Here is a 19,974-nt window from a genome sequence, read left to right on the forward strand (position 1 = left end):
CATTTTGGCGCTGTGGTAACCCAATACATTGATTTCATTGAAAGTTATCCTGTTCAGTTAGAAGGAAGCACAGCAATTAGGAACAAGTTAATTATGTACAAGATAAACATCTAATGCAAATCTACTCATTTGCCTTTCACAACCCTTTTAGCGCCATCTGTGTGGTTCACCTATATACCTGAATGCGCATAACCTGATTGGAATCTGCATCGTCACAATAGTTTTGAACATGAATTGAGCACCTGCTGTTAAGCTTGGTTTATCCTAATGTTATGTGAAGTGACTGACTGAGAAGTTGTTACCACCACTAGTGAGGAGTCAGTCAACCCCAATGCAGCAATTATACATTAACATCACCTATACTGTCCCTGTCCTCTCTTATTGCCCTTGGTCGTAAGCCACACGGGCACTCAACTACAGGACACTGGCTAAACTAGACTAACTAAAGTACGCCAGTCATGTTATATTCCCCCTGTGCTAAGTGCTACCTGACAGAAAGCAGGTATGGTTGTTATTTCTAAACATTTTATCCTTAAAACACTAGCTTTTTCATGCTTGTTGGACATAGCAGAGCTTTTTCACCACATGTCATTTTTCTTGTACATACACCATGTCACACTTCTTAAGACACTAGAGCCTTGAGGAGATCCAGTGTTTAACTTACGGTCAATGATGACAAATGTTTTGTGACATACATGTTGGCCCTGATCTACCAAATGCCCTTTCATAGGTATGCATGCACATGCGTGTGAGATTCTGAATTCAAACACTGTTGAATGAAGATGAGTGGAGAGTACATGGGAAACTCCATTTTCTTAGGCCCTGAAAGTCCAAATATTTAGTCTCCCTGTTTTTGAAATGTATGCAGCTGCTATTATAGACCCCATGCAAGTTTTGTTTTAAAAGAGTTTGGCCATTTGCATAGCATTACATATTGATAAAGATGAATGACACTGGACAGTGTCAATATATTGTTTATTAGGTTACTATTTAATAAGCTAATTCCTATTGAATACATAATGTCTATCAAAACCAATTGTTGATTGCTTTCTATTTGATATACTGTGACTTCACCTTTACAACCAGTTTTAAATTTGGTACAAACCAGTCATTTAGTTAAAGGGTGCATGTCTTTTTTTGTGTCCCATGTGGAGATTGCAAGTAAGGGTTCATGCGGATCACAGTAACAGACCATTTCCCTACCATTATCTTCACTGGCACATCCTCTCTGATAGCTGGCTTTCTCATCAATCTGAGCAAAGCCAGGTCTTAAGAGGAAAAAAAAACATTCTCTAGTAGTGTCTCCTAAATAGATGAAGTTTGTTTTAGCAACCGTCTGTGTGAAAACTGTAGTTAGATTCCATCACCTCATAAAGCTGTCTAAGGAGTAGAATGGCAGTCACAGAAACCCTTATTAAGTCATCATTGTTTATTTGAGTAAGATATAAGTACCAGTGCTATTTCAAAAATACTTTGGAGAATCTATCTGCCCTCTCATTAAGTTGTGTCATTGCTAAGGCATGTGGGCTACGCTGCAATGCACTAGGTGTATAAAAACCGGAAGACGTCATGTTGTCGTGAATTACAACATCACTTCTTTTAACGTTATCGGTGGATCAAGTTTTAATGCTTACATTTATAGGTTAGTCATTAGCACAAATGGGTACCATCAATAGTTATGTTACGAAAAGTATTGGTAGATGCATTGATTTATGTTGGACACTGTTTCTGTAAAATTTTACCGTGCACTGATAAATGTTAATGTATTTTTTTATCGTCATGATACAACTTGCATGCCAGTTGAAATACAAGTCACATGGGTTCCCTCCTTGTGTAAAGGATCCCTTTTTGTTCTCCAACAAGTGTTTTAATTGGGTTTTAACGTCATTAACAAGACAATGACTAGCAAATGAATGAGGATTTACAAAAAGGCGTTTGGCATGCCTTATGTCAAACTGGGTAACATTGTAAGGAAGTAAACACATTTACGGACGAACAAATTTGCTTTGGGCTAATTTGTTCTATGTTCGGAAAAAATAATATCCTGCAAAGATGGCAGCATACTGTGAATGAGTAAACGATTTTAAATAACATAGGCGACTTGATTGGCTCGCAAACCTCTTGAGACAAATATCGTTTAGAGACACAATTTCTGTTCAAATTATTAATGTCTAAGAACATATAATTTACATTGGTTGAACGGATAATTCAGACCAATTTAACACTAAACTGCAAGTCATTGCGCGACACCTTTTACGTATAATTTCGTTTTGTCGACAGGTCATGTCAGGTAGTTTGTTTTGACTAAGGAAAAGAAAAGATAATGAGGGGGGTAGGGAGAGTTGAGCTGGTTTTTACGCAGTGGGTAATTGAGCACTTTGATTGACATGAGAGTGCCAAAAGGCACAGGCGCTCTCCCATTGGACAACGCGCACTTCACAATCTCCTCTTGTTTCCAAGCTGCGCGTACACCGGGAACAGTTATCTCCGCACGAGCTTGTGCGAGCTAGTCGAACCAGAAGGGAACGGAGTTTGCAACGAAACGAGGCTGCAGTGGAGTTATTGAAACTTCATACAGAACATTTATCATCAAGATTAATCTTTCCTCCGTTGTTTTTTATTTTTTTTATTTTTTACTTTCCAGCATAACTCTTTCTTCTATTGAAAGCAGCATTACTTGGGCTCTGCAGACTTCCTGGTCTAAGTATGAGGTCCTTGGAACCTTTGTGTGATTGGAGGATCATCCCCCTGGCTTTGTTCCTGGCACTGGCATCTATGTGCAGAGCATCTGAATATGAGTACTTGAGCTGGAAGTCTGACATTTACAATGGGGGCCGCAGCTACGGCAAGCCCCCCCAGTGTATGGACATCCCCGACGACCTAAGACTGTGCCACGGCGTGGGATACAACCAGATGCTTCTCCCCAACCTGTTGGAGCACGAGACCTTGGCCGAGGTGAAGCAGCAGGCTGGCAGCTGGGTGCCCCTGGTCCACAAGAACTGCCACCCAGGCACCCAGGTGTTCCTCTGCTCTCTGTTTGCCCCCGTGTGTATGGAGCACCCCATCTACCCATGCCGCTGGCTGTGTGAGGCGGTGCGCGACGGCTGCACCCCCATCATGGAGGCGTTCGGCTTCCCGTGGCCAGAGATGCTCACCTGCGACAAGTTCCCCCAGGACGACGTGTGCATCGCCATGACGGCGCCCAACGCTACTGAGAGCACCAGGCCCACGGGTAAGAGAAGCTACCAGCATGCCTCCTGTCCTCCCCTCCTCCTGCTTCTTAGCCTCCTGCCAGGCAGTTTCACTATAGCTGAGTAGCCTGTCTGTTTGGTGCTGGGAGATCCTTTTCTTTCATATCAATTTGTGATCCTGGGTCGCTTTTTATAAAGCTTTGAAGGAGTTTTCTAAAGCACGATGAATCTAGGTACTGAGTTTTCTACAGTTTGTGAATGGGCCTGTAAGAGGGGGTTGAGATTTTTTATCTGATGTGCGCACAGCTCAGATCCTTTTCCTTTAATCATGTGCCCAGGAACACTCCTTAGTTAGAGGACCTTAAAAGCCAGAGAACGCTATCGCGCCAAGCTAACACGCCACACTATTGCCTGAGTGCAAGCCGAGCTCTTTGACTAAGATAATAAACAGTCAGTACTTTGACGTGCTGTGAGAATTGACACCCTTACAAATCCTCACACAACACAATGTTGTTTCAGGGGTTACGGTCTGTTTGGAGATGTAAATCCTAACACAAATGAACCAACATGACCTTTTGGGTTGCATTTACCTGTGACTGAGGAATTAGATCTCCCAGTAAACCAAACAAGTGTCACTAGATAACAAATGTTTCTTGGGTATAATGTGTGACTTTATTCTTTGTAAACCACTGTGCTGGGACGAAGAAGTGATGTTGTAATATTGTAATGGTCTTACCAGATGGAAACAATCTTATTCAAGGTGTTCGTTGAGTTTGTGGACAATGCTGGGATGCATGCCAGATTTCAATAGGGTTAGGGTTCAATATAATATATACTAAAAGTGCTGTATGTATATGTTATATACAATAATTCAAGTTTGATGCAAGCAGAAATATCTCATTGGAAATAGCTTAATAGCTGATCGACTGGTAGTACACTTTTGAAAGAGAGAGATTGACAAAGAGAGAGCAGGGGTGGGGGTAATCGAGGTTGGAGGGAGGGTGCGGGTTAGAGGAAGAAAAGTTTAATCCAGCTGGACCACGGAGACAGATTTCAATAAAATGCATAGTGTAACAAATACATGAAAAGCATAGTGTAAATGCTGTACATGTAATAACCTTAGTTTGAAGGCTGGAGAACTCCAACGGACTCCATCTCTCACTAAACCAATGCCTGTGTACAGCATAACCTGCCTGGAATCAGTTTCTGTTTTAAGAACCTGAACTAAACCTGAATATGCTTTAGCTAAATCTCTATAAATGCTCCAGGAATCAGCATGTTAGTGCTGCATGAGGAGTCACTGGGTTTTCTGAATTGCTAGTTTTTGGCTCGGGTCTTCATAGTCTAGTCTCTAGACTTGTCAGTTTCTAAAATGAATCAGTCTCTGGGTCTGTTCCTGTTTCCTGGAGTTTCGTACAGAAGGGAAAGTACAGCTAGCTCATGCAGATTGCTCATAAATAAGACAAGGGGAGGGAGTGAGTGTGTGTGTGGGGGGAGGGGAGGGGAAAGTGGCAAGTGGGGGAGGTTGGGGGTGGTGGGGAGGGGGCCATTGGGACTGACATGGTGGTATGGACGGAATCCCAGGAGCCTGAGTAAGTGTCCACTGGAAGCTCAGGGACCACACAGGGATCCTCAGTTACAAGACGTCACCTGTTATTGTGTGGTGTCAGCACCCAGGGATAAATAAACCCTGCACCGTCTGCCTGGCCTTGCAGGCTACAGTCTGTTCAGCAGTAAGAGTCTTCTCTCTGTACTGGACTCACAGACGTGCCTTTTATCTCTGATATACTCAAATTTTTACATGTAGGCCTATTGTATTAGCAAATATTAAAGTTTCAAGCAACATAGTTTCACTAAGTAAATTTAAATAATAAAGATGTGCCCCCCCCTTTATTCAATTTCCATGAAAGGTTTATAAACATGGTTTTGTGCTCATGTTAAACAATTGATTGTATTGAGCTGATAGATTTAAAGGAGGAACTAGTTTAAATGAAAAAAGGGCCTATTTGGGTGGGTTTGTCAACAGCATCTGTTTTTACAAGTTCTTTACACCAGGGTGTAACTTTCTCAAGTTTTTGTCAAACACACATAATGAACAACTGGCAACCATAACACACAAACAGGCTGAGTGTGTGCAAATATGTATTTGTTTATGTTAAGCTGTTTGCAGATTTATTTAATGCATTCAGAATGTTTTTAACAAAAGCAAAAATGTTACAATGTTCAATGGTTTTTGTTCCCAATCTTTTGTTTTGAGAAATGAGCTCTGTAGTTTGACCAGAACTAATCAGTTATTTAAGCATTGCATTGTTCATGAAACAATCATGAAAGTTACTAGACCTTAACCAAAAACACATGTTTGGGTTTTGGTATATAAAAAAAATCGTGAATTTCTTTAATTGACATTGTCACAACATAAAAATATAAACAAATCTGAAACTTGGCTTCTGCAACATAAGCACTGGATATGATGGCACCCAAGGGCTCCTGTTAAAGTATCACTTACTAGCTTGGGCATGGGGTTCTAACTAGCTTGGGCATGGGGTTCTAACTAGCTTGGGCATGGGGTTCTAACTAGCTTGGGCATGGGGTTCTAACTAGCTTGGGCATGGGGCTCAGTGTCTCTCGTGTGTGTGTGTGTGTGCTTATGTGAATAGGGGTTTGCAGACCTAAATGTGTGTCCAGATCCAGAAAAGACAGCAGGATGTCATGGCAGCTGGACAGAGCATGTTTCAACCTAGAGCCTTAGGCCAGCACTAGTCACGCGATTACAATGGAATGAAGGTCACTTTGACCACAGTATAGGGAAGTTTAAAGAGCGGACATCTTGCCAATGGTGATCTGCTGTGTTCACAGCAAGGCTTAGTTACTGCATGCTATAAAAGAGGAAGACATTCCAAATTGAGGTCAGGTCATCAGAACATTGACCTCACCGGGAGTTTCACTGTCCAACAAGACTAGAGGAGGGAGGAGGGATTCCAAACAGATAGGATGGGAAATTGGTTGCCGTAGAGACAAAATTAAATGTGACTTTCCTGACCTTTTTATGTCCTTTTTCTTGGCTTTCCCTTTTCACTATATCTGTACTTCAAGACAAGGACGATGTGAATGAAAATAGTAACGATAGTGAACTGTTATTTGGATCACCCTCTGCATATACAGTCATTTGTTTTTTAACACTGTCCTCTCCTTCCCAGACTTCTCCCCCATCTGCCCTCCATGTGACAATGAAATGAAAACAGACGCCATGCTGGAGCACATGTGTGCCAGTGAATTCGGTAAGCATCCTCCCAATCCCCCCCCCCCCACACACACACACACGCACAGTCACAAACAAAAACAGACAAACCACACACATTTACTTCATGACAGTACTTGTGCTACCTGGACACTGTGTGCCAGTTTTGGTGTTAACTGTATTGGATAATGTAAAAATATGAATATTAAACTAGTCAAAAAAACGAACAAAAAACACCTTGTTTCATTATACATTTTATGCGTTCCAACATTCAGCCTGCAAAGCAGTCAGAGAAGCCTATAGAAGTTTAAGTAGCTGTGTTCTGACTGGAGTACTCGAATGCATTCCTGGATTGTGACTATTCCTGCTGCAGTAAAGGCATTCGGTTCCGAATAGGCCATGATTGCCTGTGCAGCTCAGCTGACATTTAGCCCATATAGGCTTTGTATTAAAAATGAGGTGATAAAGCGAATCTGTCTGAAGGAAGCTTAAGTTAGATTTAATAAAAGAAAGAAAAATTAAGGCCACATTAAGACTACCTATGTAAACAGATAAAGATTCAAGCTTTTTGTCGGTGCCATGAACTATGAACATTCTGTACACCATTGGTTCCAACATTGTCTGTTGAGAATTTGGTTTATCGGTGTTTCAAGAAGAATTGCAACATTTCATTCACATTGGAATGAAAAGTGATCTGTTTCTTGGCTGGTAGTGGCTAGTATGTGTTAATGGTCATTCTGTTGACAATTAATAGATACATATATCTTCAAAAAAAAAAAAAAAAAAAAAAGACAGAAAATGACTAGAAAATATGCAACCCCTGTGAATAATCACAGTCTTTATTATCCTTTTAAAGGCCCATATAGTGTTACTAATGAATTGGGGTAATTGGGAGTAGCACTTAAGTCTTTATGTGGCAGGTATTTCAGGCAGTAAATCTTAGATGTTTGTCTTGTTGTCTGGTCTGCCCAAAGTGTCAGAAGGCTTGTTAATTACAGGTCAATTTCACAGCTACGGAACTTATGATGTGTCAATGCAATTCTTCAACTTAAAAGTCTGCAGTACATTACATTGATAATGTATGTATATGCTTAACAGTAGCCAGTGCGTCTATGAAGCAAGAATGGTCTCCAGTTTATAGCATACTGTTGTGGGTTTTTTATTTGCTTGCTGGCCCCTGAGTTCTGTTGTTTTCAAACTTCATTCCAAGCTCCACATCCAGGGCAGACGGACTATGTGCATTAGAAACAGATTTTTGTTCAGTGTGGTTCTCAGGGAAGGCACTGTAATAAGTTATGTTTGTTAAGTAAACTCCCATATTTGTGTAATGTAAGGACAGGCGGTTGTGCGTACAAAGCCCGTCCAGGCTTGCCGAGCTAGAGTGACACATCTCCGACTGATTTCATCTCTAATGGATACATATGTAGTTTTGGATCCTTGTCGCGAGCGCTTTATCACTTCAAATAGGAGCTAACCCCGTCTGAGGGATGATAATGACTGTTTAATGAGCCCGTGATTGCAGCAATTGGAACTAATATCACAAGGGGTTCCTTGCATAGGGGTCATCCCAGCAATTTTTTTTAGGGACAGTCGCCATAAAAGAGAATTATACTGTTTTCAGTATTATCACTGTGGCCATGCCATGGCAACAAGCTATGAAGGGCAATATGCCAAATGTTGTGTTACAATTTTTCATTCTTTGGCTATATACTTCATTGCTGCTTACGGCCATTGTACCCAACATAAAGGGATTTATTTAACTGTGTAAACTAATCATGCCTAAAATATGCTGCCTCTCACTCTTTCCCCCCTTTTTTGCTCTAAAAAAGGCTGGTTCCTGGAAACGTCCTATTGCGAAAGATCTGTTCTCATTTACCATTGAGGTTAAGTGTGAATTTTTTCTATAAAGAACGTGCTATTGTTTGAAGTCCGAAAATAATTGCTTCCCTCCAATCTCACAATCGTGTTTGACATTCTTGTGCAAGTTGATCTTGATAAAGCTTCAGTATTGATGCAAGACAGCTTTTGATTCAGTTTGGTTGGATACAAGACAATGTCGTAGAAGTTATTTTCTAAACATAGTATTTTTAGTCTTAAAGGTCCAGGAGGATCAATTGTTACTTCCAATGTTATATCTATCGACTAAACCAAACTTACATTCTTCAATTGAATGGTATGTTGGAGATTATAAAAAAAATGTCAGAAAGTAAGGCCTATTAACATTTTTGTGGACATTTTGATTTCCAAGTTTGAAGTTGACTGTCATTAAGATAGTGATTTCAAGGAAACACCGCAAGAGATGGCTCCAACTTTCCCTGGATCTTCAAAGATACATATGGACATTTGCTTCAACACATGATTGCTGTCAGCCGCTGATGGTTTTACTGCACATCCCCCTCCACAGTTTATCTCCTTACTTTAGGCTTTATGGCAACTCATTGCCACAACACGTCCAGAGCACTTCAAATAGGGCCGGCTCTACGTTTGACAGAAGACTTTGTTATTGCCAGTTGCACTATCCCCATGCTAATGCAGTAAACAAAAGTTGGCTGGGCTGACTGATTGCATAGGCTTATCGGAAAAGACGGGTCTCATGGTGTTGAATAGTCCCGGCTCAGTCTTTCCTGCTGGGTTTATGGCACCATCGGAGATGCCTAAGAGGCTGTCTCGCCCTCTAAATCTGGGGAGGAAACCAGGCCAAAGGTTACAGACAAAGGTTAAAGGGCTGGATGAACTTTATAGCACTAAGGATGGATAGACATGTTTGACTTCTCTAAAACTTACCTAAAGACAATGTTATGTTTCTCTTTTTTTATCGCCTAGAACATAAAAAACTGCATTGTGCAATGATTTTAAGTGTTATGGTTAGATAAATGTTCTGGGTAAAAAGTTTGCATAACTGGGGCCCTGAATGTATTCGATTAAGAGTAACATACAACCAAACTCAACTGCCCCTCAGGCACTGTAAATGAATGGCGGATTTCTCCCATTTAACAGTTAAATCATTTTCCATCAATTCACCTTGGCTACAAGTGGTTACTGTACACTTTGGCTGAGGAGATTATGAACACAAATAACACTAGGTGCAAATAAAGTTCAGCCCAGAGTGTAAGCTGGGTTTATCTAGATGAAGTGGTTTCAGGAGTGGGGCCGTACCTTCCTTTTCTGACTGCTAATTATGAAAGCTGCTCATTTTAAATTTCATTTAACACTAAGCCTCCTCACGGCAACTTCTCAAGGAACAGAGACAGAGGATAAAAGCTCTAATCCTTACCATGTGCACTGTTAATACCTGGAGAATACGACGGGTCCTTTTGAACACTTTAATTGGGGAGATGAAATGCAAAAAAGAAGGGTGGTCGGGCTTGAATCTAAGAAATTACAATGCAATGGTGCATGCAATTCTGCAACACAATTGTGTGTATCTGGATAGCGGATCTTAGATGTCGAGATAATGTGCCACGCAGGTTTTGTGGAGTTACCATGCACCAGGTTGACCTGCTCTACACCACACAGTCACAGGGACGTGGGCATCTAGCTCCAGGGAGGCGGGCTGAGACCGGGACCACCTCGGGGCAGACCTCTGCTCTAGTTCAGAAAGGGAGTCAGAGGAAACAAAGAGATTATGAGGTTAAAGAGAGTTTAGTGAAAGATCAGACCGATTATGGCAAATCAGAGGCCTAGTGTGAGATTTGGTTGGGGGATAAAAGGTAAGAAGAATTATAGAATTGAGACGTTTCTGGGGAGTCTTTTTTTGGTCAGGAATGAGCCACAATGTTGACCAGAAAGAGGCTGGCAAATGTTTTAATGTAAGACTTTCCCTCAATTCATCTGTCACAAGGGTGACTAGGCTACGGAAATTCCTTTCAAGAAGCCCACGAGAGAGGGTTCTTCTGAGGAATGAAACCCTGCTCAGGTTACTTCTGGAGGGGCATGCGGCTCGACAGGACGGGATTTGAACATTCCTGTCCAGTGAAAGGAATAGAAAATGTAGACGTCTCAGTTTCCCATACCTGGACACTGCCTAAGAGTCATGTCCACGAAAGACAGACTTCTTTTCATAACTAGCCCAAGTACCTTAAAGCGCAAGGCTCTATTGTGTATGTCTCCCCTTTCAGCTGCGGTCGCATATTCTTTCTCTTTCCTGCACGGTCCTATGGTGCTGGTGGGAGCTGTCATTGAGTCCCCTCTGAAACCCAGCCTCCCAGCTTGCGGCATGTACACACAATGTGACTGTCCTGTTCTCTACTGATATGAAATAACACCTACTATTTCACTTTAGTTGCTAAGTGAAAGTGAGAACATGAGGCAAACATCTGATATATTACCTTACACAATGCAGCACATGAGCCGCAAACATAGATGTCTTTTTTCATCTGCCCTCTCTCCTTCTGTCATTGTAGCTTTCAGAGCCAAGATCAAGGAGGTGAAGCGGGAGCACATGGATCGCAAGGTGATCTTGCAAAAGAGGAAGAAGATGTTGAAACCTGGCAACCTCAAGAAGAAAGACCTGAAAAAGCTGGTTGTCTACTTGAAGAATGGAGCCGACTGCCCCTGTCAGCAGCTGGATAACCTGGGCAACCAGTACCTGATCATGGGCCGCAAGGTCGACAAGCAGTATCTTCTGACAGGCATCCACAAGTGGGACAAGTCCAGCAAAGAGTTCAAGAAGGCCATAAAGAAACTTAAAACCTACAAGTGTCCTGCTTTTGAGAATGTCTTCTAATAACGCACCCAGTTAGCATCTCATAAGAACTTGCACAACCGTAAAAAAATCCACATTTTGGCTTTTGTTTTGTTTATATATCTATATATATATCTTTGTATATTTACAGACCTACGTTGTCCATTTCTGGTCAAACACAGCGATCGTGGAAACCTCCTGTTATAGGGGTGGGTCTCCATTTGGTTCCTCAAAAAAGACTTAGTAGGTCCTCTTCCTCACTGAAATAATCTCCACATCTTTATATGTAGATATTTGTGTTACACACTCCCCGATTATGCTGTAAAAAAAGAAATTATACAATTCAGTGATTTGGGCAGAACATTTATGATGTTTTTTCTTGTTCTGATCATTATTAATCAATCAAAGAATCAACAATTAGATCACATTAAGTAGATAATGCAGAATCAACAATTACTTGCATTCTAGCTTTAAAAGCCACATGGTAGAGGAGGTACAGATAGGGTCATTACATAACTTATTGACAGTAGTATAATAGAGTGCTGCATTCACATGATTGTTTTGTGTTATACATGACTGCACTACAGGTGATTCTACTATTTAGATTTTCTCTGACTTGAAAGTATTCAAATATCAATCCATCTACATGAGCTACATGTACACCGTTAAATAGTTTACTTCCGCTTTATGGTAGGCTACAGTTTATTTTGTGCCAAATGTCATCTGTTTCACTATGTATTATACAGTATTTCAAGTTACTCACTGTTACAGGCAATCTATCTGATAAACAATACTGAAACGCTTTGCGTATAGTAATCATACTTGACCAAAGTATTTTTTTTATACAGCTCCTTATTGCTGTTCATGTTAACCATTATTCAGTTTGAGAAAACTGTGGATTGACAAATCTGTTTTGCTCAGTCTTGCTGGTCCATATTAGCACTGTCAAGTTAAATGACTGTAACTTTGAATGTCAGCAATGCATTGCTGCCCAATATTATGTACATACAAATTTTACATAAATATTGAAAAAAACTTGACACTGTTGTCTTGAATACTTCTTTGTTTTTTTAAAACATACTTTTTAATATACCTAGTTTTCCATTTTAGTACAAAGAACATCCAGCATAATCCTACAATTCTTCCTGGAAGTGACGATGATTTCCTAGTTCCTAGTTCTCCTTTCCTCTCAAATAGGTCAAGCAATGTAAACATTCACATGCTGAAGAGAAACCCTCACGCTAACCCACAAACAAGGCATACTACTGTACGGTTAACTGGATGGAATGCTTCCCTTGTGTGATGACCATTTCCTTTCTCCTCATTGGTGGAGAAAACCTGGTGTCATTCACCCCACCGGAATATGTTTTCGAGATGCTTTTCTAACACTTGAAAATGATCAAATATGTAAGTAAGTGTTTCTTTTGTCTTGAAAAGCACAAAATGGAAAAGGTAAATAATCCATAATTGTTTAGGATTTATGTCTTCGACTGCAACATGTGAATTTAGTTATATGAGGCAGACATGAGTTATAACTCGTCACAGCCTAAACCTTTATGGTTGGATGGTGCAATTATATCTAACAATCTGTCTTAGAATCACAGTACAATGTTTCAAACTCAGTGTAAACGTACATTTTCCGCTTTGCTGATGATGTGTGCGTATCGTCTGCTGCTATAAAAACAAAACAGGAGATGCTATGCCAATAAAGTGTGCATGAGCTCAAAGTTAACTTTCATCTGTCATGGCTGTCAGATAGATTGGAGTTGCTTTTGCAGATCAAATTTTACATCCCCATGTTTTGGAATGAATGGATCTCTCAGGCATGATGTTTTTATTCCATCTCAGACCATGTTCTCTAAACAACCAATTATTTTCTTGACATCTTTGTTAACTGTGGTTTTACAGTCTATTTGAATCTTGGAATGCTGTGTGAATGCTAAAATAATTGATATAGGCCTATATTTATTTTATCACACTGTCTGCAGTAATTTGCTGTTGATTTTTCAAAACAAGAAATGGCAACATTATCTAATCAACTGTCAAAATGAAAAATATGTTTTAAAGACTTGTATTACCATACCGCATAGGATTTTGAAATGTAATTAATACAAATTGGTACTGTCTTGCTGGTGGATAAAAAGCATGGATAATAAGCTAAACATTGGCCACCTTTGTTGTTCCTATCAATAAAAAGGCTTGCTGGATTCTCTTTTATATATATATCATTGGGAGCAGACCCTGGGCTATCTGTTTTCAGTATTACAAAATACATCTTAGATGGGGATTCAGCTCTCTAATTATTACTTCAGCTGTCTTCAAAATACCCCAAAAAGCACACACCACTTTACTTGAATATGAGACAATCTGCATAAGAACTTCTCTCATGGGCACATTCTCACCTGGGGTAGGAAGTCCTGGTAGTTGTATTTTGGTCCTAAACCATGTAACGATGTGTACACAAGAAGAAGTACTTTAAACTCAATGCAGCTATTTGGAAGCCAATATAGGACTCTGAACTGGAAATATGTGCCCAATTTCTTTGTTTTGGTAAGAATTCTAGCTTCCGCATTCTGGATGCGCTGCAACTTCCTAATCATTTTTTAGGAAGGCCTGTCAGGGGTTTCAATAGTCTACCCTGCTTGCAATAAATGCATGGAAGAGTTTCTCAAAATTCTGTCTGGACAGGAGCCCCCTTATTCTTGCAATGTTTCTAATATGACAACAAGATGATTTGGCTACTGCTTTGATGAAAATATACAATTTGATAATCTGACACTGTTTTTCCAACTGTACACTGGCTCAGTATGGATCAGTGTCATTGCTAATTATACACAAACTGTATATTTGCTGTTTTCGTTCTTGCCCGTATGCTTAAGCAAACCTCAGTTTACTCTCGACAGGAATTGTTATGCTAAGGATGTACACACATTTCTTTCTTTCAGGGATTTTTTCTTCTTCTCCGAGAACCATCTGGACACTTCTGTCCAGCCCTCTTCACTGTTTTCCAGGATGCAACTCCGCATCCTCACATAAACTGGAGGAAACAGTAAAGTGTTGTTTGGATTTACAGTGCAAATATTTGGCAGCAAATAGTGTCGTAACAGAATACTTTTTTCTTCCTCAGAAAACTTTATATTTTTCTTCTTTTTTTATGGATTTTTTAAACCAGGCTGAGCCTGAAGGTTTTCAAAGTGAGGCAGTTCTCTGTTCTTAATGCACGCATGTGCCTTCAAAGGGACAACATTACCACTAACTAGTAAAAAACATCCTCTGTATTTAATGGTAAAGCTGTTGCCTATTCTCCGCTTTATTGCGCACCATCAGTAGCTAGCCAGCAACATAAAAGGGTCATTTTGGGTGTTTTGTGCAAGCACCCATCCATGCAGCCATAAAACATAGACCTTGTCAGAAATAATGCTGAGCTGTAGGCTAAATCATGAAAATTGTTTCCATAGTAAGCCAACTACATAAAAATGAAACATACTGGGGTGCCCTGGTAGCTCACTCGATAAGTGCATGTACCATTACATTCTAGTTTAGTCTTCTGCACTTTCTAGGTGTTTTATTGTTTTTCTGTGAGATCACACATTTTTATGTTAATAGAATCTGACAACTGTAATTTGGTTTCAAATGGCAAATTAGCAGTTAACAAAGACGAAGCGTTACCTGGAAATGTGTGTGCCATCACGCCTGAGGACCCAACAGGTGGATGTTCACATTAGAAAAATGATTGATCTGAAAAACAAAGGACGGATTTCTAATGCAAAAGAGAAAAGGCTCAAGCGAAGAGCAATAAAGAGACTGGTGAATGAATGGAACAAGCTGGAAAGTCAATGTTACGGAATCTTGTACAAAGTGAATGGCAAAAACAGTTAGAATTACCAAGCAAGCTGAAAGCAGTAGTGCCAAAGAACTTCCATGATGACATGGGCCATGTGGATGCAGACAATGTGCTCCTCTTAGTCAGGGAACGGTTCTAATCCATGCAGTGTCTAACCAACAAAGAAGAAATCAGAAAAATATTCCAAGATTTTATTCCTTGTTTTGGGTATCCTGAGAAACTGCAACATGACCAAGGGCGTGAGTCTGAGAACAGCTTGTTCAAACAGCTTGCAGGAATCTCACATTCTCAAACCACCCCCTACCATATGCAGGGGAACCCGCTGGAAAGGTTGAACAGAATGCTTTGACAGATGCTCCATACTTGACGAGAAGAGTGAATGAACAGACCATCCAAACCAGACACAGAACAACAAGCTACTCTCCTTTATTTATGTTGGATGGTACAGACCTTTGGTTTCCCTTTGACCTGAAAGTGTGGTGGAAAATGAGGGACACATTGTGTGATTGTGGCTGAACACCAATGCCCTGGAGAAGCAGGTTTTTTTGGGAGAGCTCAGAAGAGGTGAGCTTGCGGTCAAGCGTCGCATTGCAGGGAGAAGAAGGTTTGCTAACAGCTCGTGGTGCATGGGCGGTTGGGTGTTTTCTTCTGTAGAATTTGCTTGTCAGAACACAAATTCAGTTTAGTGTGTATTTATCTTCTTATCAACTCTCCTCATGGACCTCGCAGGGCCTTTATGGGAGAGCTGACATGGGGAATTGAGGTCAGGTGTGCCTCATCAGCCTCTGCCCAATGTGCTCCTGGGTCCTTGTGCTTGTTGCTTAAGTGAGTGGTCAACTCATGCTACATGAGACACAGACAAGACAGGAATTTGCACAGTGGGCAACATAGATGCAAGAGGCATTATACGATTGCATCAAATAAAAGTTAGATACTGTCAGCAAATTGAAAGAAATATTACGACAAAGATGTTGAAAGTACCGTTCTAAAAACAGGTGACAAGAGTACTGGCGAGAAAACTCTGAGAGTGGTCCTGAAGACAGAAGAGAGTAAACAGGGTGATGGACAAATCAGGAGAAGGACCAGGGTACAAGGTGAATTGGGAGACCCCTTTGTGTGTTTCGTAATATTGTATTGTTGTCACGGCTCACGCACAGAAGGAGACCCAGATGCAGACTCAGACACAGGAGGTAGCTTCCAAGAGCAATAGAGTTTATTTAAGGCAGAGAGTAGTCGGGGACAGGCAGGTGGTCGGTGCACAGGCTGGTGGAGAAAGGAACAATCCGGTATCAGGTAGAGTAGTCAAAGTCCAGTCTAATCGAGGTCTAAGCACGGGAAATCAGAGCACAAGGCAGGGACAGAACAGGTACGCGGGAACGCTCGGTAAAACACACAAGACAAACTGGCACAGGACAAACATAACCCACCTGACTAAACACCCTTCTAACGAGCAGACGAGACACACCTGGAGGAGGCGAGGCAAAACAAGTGAACACACACTAACACAGATGTGACAATTTTCTCCAAAGGGAAATGTGTCTTGCGTGCTGCAGTTTATCAACACAAATCAATACACAATATAGTTAGATCCAGAAAACTACATTTACAAGGCATTCATCAAATAAATAAATGATTTACAAAACATACAACGTGATGAGAATAACATATTACACACGCTTTTGGCCCAGAGTATTAAGAGCTTTTTTGATACAGGGACAAATTCGTTTTTTTGTATTAGTTCATTCTAGTAGCTCGTCTGTTGGATTGGACCACATAGGCCAGCCTTCGCTCGCCACGTGCATCAGTGAACCTGGGCTGCCCATGACTCTGTCGCCGGTTTACCGCTTGTGAGAAAGGGGGGGGGGGGGGGCTCAAAGAGGAGATGAAGATAGAGGAGGAGGCCCAGTTAGAGGAAATGGACAAGAAGGTAGAGGAAGAGGCCTAGGTAGAGGAAGAGGTAGAAAAGGACTTAAAGAGTTGATAGAACTTGAACAAATAAGACGAGGACCAAATATGACTCAAGAAATTGGTGCAACACTTATTGACCATGTTATCAACCATGGACTGACACTGATGGAAGCTGGACAAAGAGTTCTACCAAATCTCAGCTGAAATACTGTTGCGTCAGTAAAAACATTTCATCGAGAAAACAGGTAAGCTAACCACACAGTACATTGAAACTGAAGCTTGTTGTACTTATCATCAATATTGTTTAATGTGACATTTGACAGTAGGCTGCATGTGTATTTTTTTAACGTAGGATTGAGGGTCGAGGACATCAAGGTGGAAGGGGCTCTATGTTCACTCGTGCACAAGAGGCCGCCATTATGAACATGGTTTTGACCAATAATTGTATCAGGCTGTGAGAAACCCAAGCCAATATCATCAATGATGACCATATTTTCAATAACATCCAACGAGTCTCTCTGCCAACATGAGGTCAAATCTTCAAGAAAAATCAAATATACATGAAGCAACTGTATCCGGGTACCATTTGACAGAAAATCTGAGAGAGTGAAACATCTGCACGATGAGTATGTGGAGGTATGTATTGTTCATCTTACTATGGTGTGGTATTGTGCACTGCTCATCATGTTCTGGCACCAAACAAAACTGTGCCATAGATATTGAATAGCATCCTATTGTCTTTTACTGTGTTTCAGAGAGTCTTGCAAATGGATGCTGCAGAAATTCAACATGAATGTATATATGTGGATGAGGCTGGATTTAACCTTGCGAAAACAAGAAGAAGAGGGAGAAATGTCATTGGACAAAGGGCAATCACCAATGTGCCAGGGCAGCGAGGGGGTAACATCACCCTTTGCGCTGCTATTACACAAAATGGGGTCCTCCACCCCCATGCAAATCTGAGACGCTATATAATGCAAATCTAATACTTGCATTTCTTGACAGATTGCACAAGATTATCACAGCATGAAACCAAGTGGACCAGATGCGGTACATTGTCGTTTGGGACAAGGTCTCATTCCATCGAGCATCCTGAATTTGAAGTCTTATACCTTCCCCCATACTCCCCCATACTCCCCCATACTCCCCCTTCCTGAATCCGATAGTTTTCAGCATGGCGGTGGAAGGTATACGACCTGCGGCCCTATGACCGTTTGCCCCTCATTCAGGCCATGAAGCAGGCTTGTGATCATATCGAAGCAGCTTCTGGGCAGGGGTGGATTTGTCACACAAGGCGATTCTTCCAACGGTGTCTTGCCAATGAAGACATGTGGTGTGAATGAAATCTTATGGCCTGATCCATATTGTGCAATTAAGTATTGAAATAAATACTTGAAATGTTCAGTCTGCAGCATCAGTGTTGTGCAGAGTTTATAGTCAGCCTATTTGTGTACATTCTCCCTACATCTCAAACGAATCATGAAGAATGCTGTGGGTTTGTCACCATTTTTTTTTCATCTAAATTATCCCTTACATAATGTCTGGCCCAATGTCTTGTCCCAAAAATCTAGCACATACTATTTCCTAAAATTAGTTTTTTTTACAAATGTGTTTTTTATTTATCACAGCAGTGTGAAACTGGCTGCAATAGTGTCTGATCATTGAGGACTGTGTTGGTTAAATGAAAACTAATAGCATTTTTACAAATATGTGTATATGTTTTGACTGAAGTCAACACTGAAGTTTTGACTGAAGTTTGTCATTTTGCCAACTATCTAGGAATTATGCAAATTGAGTGTGGTGTTTGGATAATTGTGATAATATTTTGAAAAAAGAACCGGATTTTCAAAATTGCGTGTAAGCACTTTAAAAAAAAGAATAGGTACAGACTACCGCAGACCGGGAACACCCACAAGAGCTGCAGTTTGAGATGCTCTGATCCAGTCGTCTAGCCATCACAGTTTGGCCCTTGTCACTCAAATCCTTATGCTTGCCCATTTTTCCTGCTTCTAACGCATACAATTTGACGACAAAATGTTCATTTTCATGCCTAATACATCCCACCCACTGACAGGTGGCATGATAACGAGATAATCAGTTTTATTCACTTCACCTGTCAATACTGTCATGGCTGATACAGAGGTTATGGTGATCACAATAGACAACAGCTGAGTGATTGGAAGGAGAGACAGGAGTGCAGGGAACCAGGAACTAAGGGAGAGAGACAAAACCAGGATCGGAACATACCGGGTGTATGTGGGAGACAGATAGAAACCTCTAGATGCAGGGAAAACTAAAGGATAAGTAAAGAATAACTGGGGCACAGTCATGGCTGTGACAGCTAGCTGAAATAGCTTGCTGAGAGTTGATGAAACAAAACCTTTACAACTCTTCACAAAATGGATGAATTTAAGTTATTATAATGTTACAACTATATTTTGTCACTAAGACTGTAAAATATGATGTCAAACAAAACAAAAAATTAGCCTATCTGGTCATAAATATAGTGTCTGTCCACTTGATCTGATTCCGCAAACATAACTGTTCCGGAGCAGGTTAGGTGTGCAGCATAACTTACCATGGCGATATACCCCGGTTAGAAATGAACCACTGTTGTGACACTGATAACCCAGGGTTAAACCTGAAGTTACCTCACTAACCCCAAATCTTGCTTTGTAGTAAAGTCCGTCTTACAGATCTTAAACGATTGTCTGTGTGTCCCAGCTCAAGATGCGAGAGGATTTTTTTGGTGCGTAGGGATAATACATGGAAAGGGATTGGTTCAATTGAACTTGCAACATTTTGAGTTTCTATTTCGAGATGGAGAAGTTTCTGTTCTTTGACATATTACGCATCTGCCATTCTAAGGGCGAGGCCTCTAAATGAATAAAACATAGGGGTATGTAAATGATGACCGTTTTCAGCCGCCACGTCCAATCATTCTTACGGTGTGATTGGAGAGAAACAAACTTTTCACGAATCACATGTGAACCCGGTCAAACGATCATTTCTGCTCTCAAATCTGCTCTGATTTCCACGTTAGGTAGAAATGTGAAGGCCATTTGCTTTTATTAATTTTTTAATGAGAAAATTGGACTTAGCATGGGAC

General features: G+C 40.8%; 1 protein-coding gene across 1 annotated transcript; it reads left to right on the plus strand.

Annotated features, from left to right (window-relative positions):
• The first annotated feature begins 2,440 nt into the window (after positions 1-2,440).
• Positions 2,441-12,153, plus strand: sfrp1a (secreted frizzled-related protein 1a). The gene is made up of 3 exons (XM_084695149.1): positions 2,441-3,232; positions 6,389-6,469; positions 10,833-12,153. Exons 1-3 carry the CDS (start codon positions 2,707-2,709, stop codon positions 11,153-11,155), a joined length of 930 nt encoding a protein of 309 aa, XP_084551275.1. The 5' UTR covers positions 2,441-2,706; the 3' UTR covers positions 11,156-12,153.
• Positions 12,154-19,974: the final 7,821 nt, after the last annotated feature.

Source organism: Hypomesus nipponensis, chromosome 28, assembly GCF_054491055.1.
Source record: "Hypomesus nipponensis isolate SF chromosome 28, ASM5449105v1, whole genome shotgun sequence".
NCBI classification, from domain to species: Eukaryota; Metazoa; Chordata; class Actinopteri; order Osmeriformes; family Osmeridae; genus Hypomesus; species Hypomesus nipponensis.